The following is an 8,512-nucleotide window of genomic DNA, read 5'->3' on the forward strand; positions in this document are numbered from 1 at the left end:
AGGGGCAACCTAAATCAAACTTTGAGCACAATTATGGTGGTGTTGTGTGTGTGATTTCTGGAGTTGATTTCATCCAATGCTGTGGCAGAAGACAGTTGTAGTTCTTGTGTTTCTTTGTTCTTCAATGATGTCGATTGATAACAGCGGGTATGTGCATCACTAATGCTCAATCATTTTTTAATTATCTCATTAACTGTTACTCTTTGAGGGCTTGCAATTTGACTTGAGACTTGCTTGTGGCTTTAAATAAACAACTTGGTCCTCTAGAGAAATCAGCTGTTCGATAGGATGAAATAAAAATATGGCAGGACATTTACTTACTGACCCCTGGACTACCAACATCTGAACCTTATAATGTAGTTTTGATGGCATAAATGCATTTCTTTAGATTTATGACATAAGATAATAGTTTAACATGAATAATATCAGTTTAGATGTTTAAGATTACTTTTCCCCTTCTGTGTGGCCACAAAAAAACTCATGTTTCACAATCATTGTTTTGGGCAGGTGCAAATTATGCTGATTTTAGCTGTCTGAGAGCAGTTGATTGGCTGCAAATTGTCAGTGCGCTCCTGTAGGGCTGTACATATGCAAATCAAAATATGGTCACACAAGATAAATACTGGTGAAGATCTAAGAATGTTTCCAAATACGCTTACCACGGTTAAAACACACCAGCTAGCTAGTCAAGCCATGGCTGATCTAGAATGTCCTTGTCCAATTACCAATGCTCCTATTAATATTACTGTAACTCAGAATGCAGCACAAAATATCCGCACTGTCACTCACAACTTCAAATGCTGTGGTGATAACGGCTGTAAATCTAATCCTAAACCCTACTGTGTCTGCGATGCTGGTTACTGTGGTACTTGCACTGGTATCACTGGTGATGATTCCGGCACTCCTGATTGTTTTACATTATGTGACATTTGTTTTATTCTGTGAGTGTTTACAGAACGTTGCTCAGGTAAGAAAATTTTATTAACGATCTAGTATCAGTCTATTTAATCTTGCTATTTTAACCTTTGTTACTGTCTATTTGATTGGAAAAAAGGGAGAAAATATTTTTTATAAAAAGTGTGAAATTTTGTCTTGGTATTTATAAACATCCTCAGATCTCACTTGTTTTTAGGAGTTCTTGTATTTGGTTTTTCATCCGATTGGCAATCTTAACAAAAATTAAAGTTTGAGATAATACATAAGATGTCATAAGTGAGATATTTTTGCCTTTACGTTATGTTAATGTCAATTGTATGTTAAATTAATTTCAATTGTGTGTGTGTGTGTGTGTGTGTGTGTGTGTGTGTGTGTGTGTGTGTGTGTGTGTGTGTCCCAATTGCTTAATCTGTCCAGAGTAAATGGATTTGTGGAGACACCTCAACGGGACTCAGAATGAGTTTCAGATCCAGTAAAGAACATCATCAACACAACGACAACAGAACTGCAATCTACAGCAGACATCATCATTTCCAAAGGACAATAGTTAGAATAGTCTAAAAGCATTCTTGATCAGTAGTAAGAAATAAATGTGTTCTGCTCTCTCTGCTTTGGGTGGATGTTTCATTTAACACAGATATGCTTTTTTCTTAAATTATGTTTTTCATTTAGTTTATGTTAAAGACAGGGGTTACCAAACTCAGAACTCTGATGTAAGAAAAGTCATGTCTGGTAAACTGATGAGTAAAATTTTGTAGTTGATTATTAGTATAAATGTCAAAAGTCCAGGGCAACAGTGGCATTAAGAAACACTTACAGATTGTACTGGTGCTTGTCAAATGTTGCACAGATAATATTATCAGCTTCTGTAAACACTTTCTTCCTTTTGGTGTTTGTATAGATCTGCAAAGTGGATTTCATTAAACACTACTAGAATTCACAGTTGGTTTAATTGTCATCACTTTCCTGTGTTCGACAAGTTTGCAGAAATAACAGAATGATATATGAGCAGTGATATATTGATTTGAGTTCAAGATTGATTTAATACCACATAAAGACATAAAACATAAACACAGCCCATTACTATGCAGCAAAAGTGAAAGCAAGTCATTCCTTTCAAGTCACAACCAAGTCTCAAGTCAGATCCAAAGTCTTCAAAGAGTTAAAGTTAATGAAGATAAAATAATTATTATGAAATAATTTTACCTGCTATTTTTTTAAGTATCAAACATTTATTTGAAGATGCCTTGTCAGAACATAAAACTGTTCTGAAGTGATGTTGGTGCAGTTCAACCTGTTCTGTTCTACACTGCAAAAAGAAATGTGTTAAAAATGACACATGATGTGTAGAATTGTAACACATGTATTGAGTGTGCTCGGGGACAACACATGTTGTGTTAAATTTAACCAGAGCCGGCCCAAGGCATAAGCGAACTAAGCGGCTGCTTAGGGCCCCGTGGCCACCAGGGGGCCCCCAAGAGTACATCAAATTACATCGTTTTTTAATTTTAATTTTTTATTTATATATGTATAATATTTCAATGGGTATCATATTGGTGATGAAATCCATTATTCAATTAAAAAAACAATGCAATATTATTTTAACTGGCTGCTGCAGGATGCATGCACAGTTGGAGTATGACAGCCATAGGATGCCTGACTGCGGTAACTTCAATTCATTGAAGAAGTAGCGTCACTGCAGCAAAACAACTAATAATGTCACAAAAAAGTACAAATCTTTCTGGTGCAGAGAAAAGAAAACGGAAGAAATCAGAGGAAGAGAAAAAAACAGCAAGATAAATGTAAGTTTAAAAAATGAGTATAAACTAAACGAGGCTAAATTGCAAGCTAACGTTAGCTGGCTAGTTAATTAAGCAAACAAGAAAGTTAATGTTTTAACAACCGCAAATTTAAGCTTTGCAATATTAATATATTATAATACAACATATTACTTAGCTGGATTAAGATTCAAGTTTTTGCATTCTGTGTTAAAATAACTTTCCTAGATTATATTTTTGTAATAAAAGTATAAGCTGTCATAATGATATCATGATATCATAAACGACTTTGCCTCCAGAAAAGCAAGGAAACACAAATTCTAAGGAAAGTGGAATATTGAGGTGGAATGTAAAGTTGAGTTAGTTTGTCTTTTCATATAAAAATATCCTGTTTGTATTTGACTAATTTGTAGTTCTTTGGTATTTAGCTTTATATTTTATTATTTTAATTATTTTATTTTGTAGTTGATTGTATTGCACTTTTTACATGTTGCAAAATTTTCTGACCAAAAGAAATTAAAGTGGTTAACGTTAGCCTTATATTTTGTTATTTATTTTATTTGTAGTTGATTGTATTGCACTTTTTACATATTACAAAAAAATTAATTAAAGTGGTTAAAGTGTTTGCAGTAAGAGCATTGTCTAGTTTATTTTGCTACTTTTCAGTACACCACATTAAGTATGCCAACTGGTACTGCAAGACTTTGAATGTTAAAGTGCAAATTAACACCTGTCTACTCCTGTGGGTTTGCTGTTACAATTAAAGATCATATCAATGGTAAAAACATTGGGATTATGTAAGCAACACAGCTACAAAAGAATAAAATTTATATTGGGTGTGTTAGATTTATAGTGTGCGAATAATAAAGGATTGACAATAATTAGTTATATTGGTGGCACAGAGGGGCCCCCAAATAAAATTCTGCTTAGGGCCCACTGAAGGCTTGGGCCGGCCCTGAATTTAACACAACTGATGTATAAGCCACCTTAACACACAAACATTGCATCAGTTAATTAAACACTCAAGTGTGTCATTTTAACACATTAAGTGTTGATACGCGGCCGCCTACTTGGACGACGTCGTAATCCATTCCGAGGCATGGGATGAACACCTGGAACGTCTGCGGAGGGTGCTCTCAAATGCCACCTAGCGCTGTCTGAGGCGAAGTACCTGGGCTTCCAAGTCGGCCGTGGCCTCATCCGGCCCCAGGAAAAGAAGGTGGAGGCCATACTTACATCTCCAAAGTCCCAGGTACGAGCCTTTTTGGGGTTGGCGGGGTACTATCGCTGTTTTTTCCCCAACTTCTCCTCCTTAGCCGCCCCCCTGGCAGACCTGACCAGGAAGGGGCAGCCTGAGAAGATACGTTGGACGACAGTCGCCGAGGAGGCATTCACCCAGCTCAAGGCGGCACTTACCTCTTCACCTGTGCTCCGCGCCCCCGACTTCAACTGCCCCTTCCTGCTGCAGACGGATGCTTCCGACACTGGACTGGGAGCCGTCCTGTCACAAGTCCAGGAAGGTGAGGAGCATCCCATCATTTATATCAGCAGGAAGCTGTCCTCGGCTGAGAAGAACTACGCCGCCGTCGAGAAGGAGGCCCTGGCCATCAAGTGGGCAGTCCTGGAGCTGCGTTACTACCTCCTCGGCCGTAAGTTCACCCCGGTGACCGACCATGCCCCCCTGCAGTGGATAGCTCGGGCTAAGGATACCAACGCCAGGGTGACCCGCTGGTTCCTTGCGCTCCAGGACTTCCACTTTGAAGTACGAAATCGGGCCTTGCCGCCAATGCCAACTCAGATGGGCTCTCGCGGATATGGACAGCTTATGCAGGTCTGTCAGGGGTCATTCCCCACCCAGCCCTTATTTCACCCCTACTGTCTCCCTTCGTTCCCAGGGCCAGAACGACGCTTTGGGGGATGTGACGAGTGTCTCTGGGCTGTAATAAACCATTTCAAACCAAGTTCATTAACCATTAATTATAAAATTTCCAAAAATGCTACTAACTGTAGATTGCAGTAGACTATTATTTTGAAACTGGTCTCAAAATATTCCTTCGGTCATGTCGACAACATAGATACCAATTATGCCACAGTTGGCCAAAGTCCGCCATTTTGATTTATGTTGAAAACCTACTTTTTCAAACTCATCTGTTCATCTGATTTTCACCCAAATCAAATCAGATCATCTACAGACTGTCAAAGTTTCTGACAGAAAGTTATGGATTTCATGTTGATAGATGGAACTTTTCATACAGCACCGCTACAAATTTTAGGTTTGATGCCAAAATGATTCTGGTCAAATCTAATAAGCCTTTAAATCATATCAGTAGGCATTCTACATAATTTTTCTGTCATTTTGACTGAAATCATACTTAAATGGCTTCCTTTTACTCATTGTTGCATTTGATCTGGTGTTCCATGTCATACTTAGGTCCTAATTTTCCCTTTGGAGTGCTTGGCCCCGTAATTGCTGCTTGCAGCTATATTTTTTCTTCCTTCTTCGTCTTCTTCTTCTTCTTCTTAATTTTCCACATTAAGTTATTTAATACATTTTGGAACCACTGCACTAGCACATGCCCTGTCAAAAATGTTCTGAAGTGGTGTATTGGTATGCAGTTCAACCCGTTCTGTCTTACCAAGAACTTCTGAGAAAATTTGTATTTTCTTACGTATTGCAGACATGGGACCAATTCCTTTCAAACCACAAGCAAGTCAGATCCCAAGTCCTCAAAGAGTTCAAGTTAATGTGGTAATTAAGTGAATGAATGATGCCACCATCATGGAGATCAGTGTTTGTTTTAGTTAAGCTCTTGACCCTTGGCACACATTAATAGATTTTTCTCTGTAATATTGCACACTGTTCTGCATACAGTTGAAATAACTTTTAATTTTGACTTTATGTGAAGATTTTGCATAATAAGACCTGTAAAAATTCTACATCTGCTCAGAAAAAAAAGTTTAATTGAAATAGTGGAAGGGACCACTGAAAGCAAACATTGACCACAATTATGGTAGTATTGCGTGTGTGGTTTCTGGAGTTGATTTCTTCCTATGCTGTGGCAGAAGACAGTTGTAGTTCTTGTGTTTCTCTTTTATTCAATGGTGTTGATTGATAACAGCATGTATGTGCATCACTAATGCTCAATCATCATTTAATTAGTCGCTTATTTATCTCATTGACTTTAACTCTTTGAGGACTTGTGATTTGACTTGAGATTTGCTTGTGACTTGACATGTATTCATGTTTCACAATCATTGTTTTGGCAGGTGCAGATTATGCTGATTTTAGCTTGTCTGAGAGCAGTTGATTGGCTGCAAATTGTCAGTGCGCTCCTGTAGGGCTGTACATATGCAAATCAAAATATGGTCACACAAGATAAATACTGGTGAAGATCTAAGAATGTTTCCAAATACGCTTACCACGGTTAAAACACATCAGCTAGCTAGTCAAGCCATGGCTTATCTACAATATCCTTATCCAATTACCAATGCTCCTAGTAATTTTACTGTAACTCAGAATGCAGATCAAAATAAAGAAGATGTCACTTACAACGTCAATATCTGCGATAATAACTGTGGTAATTGTGATTGTGACACTTCATACTGCCGTGACTGCACTTCCAGAAACTGTGGTAATGCCTCTGCTAAAATCGGTGATGGTTCCTGCAATCCGAGTTGTGTTATTCTGTGAGTGTTTACAGAGTGTCACTCAGGTAAGAAACTTATGTTAATAGTCCAGTAACAATCTATTTAAACCTGCTTTATTAACCTTTGTTACTGTCTATCTGAATGGAGAAAAGGAGAAACTAATTTAAAAAAAGGTGTGTAATTTTGTCTCAGTAGAAATATATAAACATCACTTGTTTTTAGGAGCTCTTGTATTTTGTTTTTCACCCGATTGGCAATCTCAACAATAATTAAAGTTTGAGATAATACATAAGGTGTCATAAACGAGATATTTTTGCCTTTATTTTATATTACTGTCAATTGTACGTCAAATTAATTTCAATAGTGTGTTTGTGTTCCAATCGCTTCATCTGTCCAGAGTAAATGGATTTGTGGAGACACCTCAACGGCACAACAGGACTCAGAATGAGTTTCAGATCCAGTAAAGAACATCATCAACACAACGACAACAGAACTGCAATCTACAGCAGACATCATCATTTCCAAAGGACAATAGTTAGAATAGTCTGAAAGCATTCTTGATCAGTAAGAAATAAATGTGTTCTGCTCTCTCTGCTTTGGGTGGATGTTTCATTTAACACAGATATGCTTCTTGCTTAAATTATGTTTTTCATTTAGTTTATGTTTAACCAAACTCAGATTGTTATACTGGTGCTAGTCAAATGTTGCACAGATGATATGATCAGCTTCTGTAAACACTTTCTTCATTTTGGTTTTTGTATAAATCTGCAAAGTGGATTTCATTAAACGCTACTAGAATTCACAATTGGTTTAATTGTCATCCCTTTCCTGTGTTCGACAAGTTTGCAGAAATGACTGTATGATATATGAGCAGTGATATATTGATTTGAGTTCAAGTTCAAGATTGCTTTAATAGCACATAAAGACATAAAACATAAAAACAGCCCATTACTATGCAGCAAAGGTGAAAGCAAGTCATTCCTTTCAAGTCACAACCAAGTCTCAAGTCAGATCCCAAGTCTTCAAGAGTTAAAGATAATGAGATTATTAAGAAAAAATAATTATAAAATAATCCTACCTGTTGTTTATTTTTTAAGTATGATTTTTTTAAGATGCCCGTCAGAACATAAAACTGTTCTGTGTATGTTGGTAATGCAGCTCAACCTGTTCTGTCTTACCCAGAACATATGTGGACATATTCATTTTCTTATAAACAACTTGTTAGATATTCTCTCAATAAGTTGTTTGCAGTCACATGATTCTGATGATGCTCAAAATGCAGCTGGAGGGTTTGAAGTGTTTTTTTTTTTTTTTTGTCTATAGGAATCACTAGCAGAAACACAAAATGCCAATGTTTTGAGATCTTTACAGAAATCAGTCAAACTGAGAAATTTTATTTTGTATTATTCATGAAAATTTGCTCATCATAAGGAGGAAAAGGTAAGAAAATGACTGAAATGTGAAGGGAAAATTGGCTTGTAAATCTGCATCTGTGGTCAGGAGTCGAGTTGGATAATTCTAGTGTGTGCGAATGGTTAATACAATAAATATTAATATTAAGATAAAGATACAAAGAAATATATAAATAGATACAGGATGAGACAGTGAAAATGCTCTCAATGCTAAGGGAATTCTCAGTGTCTCACCCTGTATCTATTTATATATTTCTTCATTTGCACACACAAGCTTCCTGACCAAAGACCAAAGCCACTTTTTTCCTGCGCTTTTTAATCAGTTTCTTGCTTTCCCCCGCTTATGAACAACAAATTTTCAAACATGATAAAAGCTCCTTGTGGTTTCTCAGTTCGACTGATTTTGTCATAATCTGTGCTGTGGGGTTTCCCTCAGCCACCTGAGAGTGCTGTTTCCCTTCCCTTGCACTGCACTTCCCTGATTGTATACACCTGTCTTGATTATGTCACCTGTTTCTCCCACAGCTGTTCACTATTACCACAGCCTTTATAATCTCCATTCTCCCACCACTCTGGTGAGTCTGCATTGTTTCTTGTCTCTGTTTCCTGTCTTCAGTGTTCCTGGACCTTGTTGCCTGGACCTTGTTTTCAGTTCTGTTTATTTAGTTTGTATTCAAGTCGTGTGTTCCGTGTTGGCCTTGTTTGTGCTTGTTTGTGTTTTGTTTTATTAAATTCTAC

At 37.2% G+C, this 8,512-nt stretch overlaps 1 protein-coding gene across 1 annotated transcript in view; it reads left to right on the top strand.

The window, feature by feature from the left end:
• The first annotated feature begins 693 nt into the window (after positions 1 to 693).
• The window catches only part of gcgrb (glucagon receptor b), a 77,451-nt gene continuing 69,632 nt past the window's right edge, over positions 694 to 8,512 (top strand). Inside the window, exons 1-2 of the mRNA XM_073841913.1 lie at positions 694 to 865; positions 3,866 to 4,434. Of these exons, the coding sequence (XP_073698014.1) occupies positions 694 to 865; positions 3,866 to 4,434 (741 nt within the window). The remainder of the gene's footprint in view (positions 866 to 3,865; positions 4,435 to 8,512) is intronic.

This window comes from Garra rufa, chromosome 6 (assembly GCF_049309525.1).
Source record: "Garra rufa chromosome 6, GarRuf1.0, whole genome shotgun sequence".
In the NCBI taxonomy this organism is placed as follows: domain Eukaryota; kingdom Metazoa; phylum Chordata; class Actinopteri; order Cypriniformes; family Cyprinidae; genus Garra; species Garra rufa.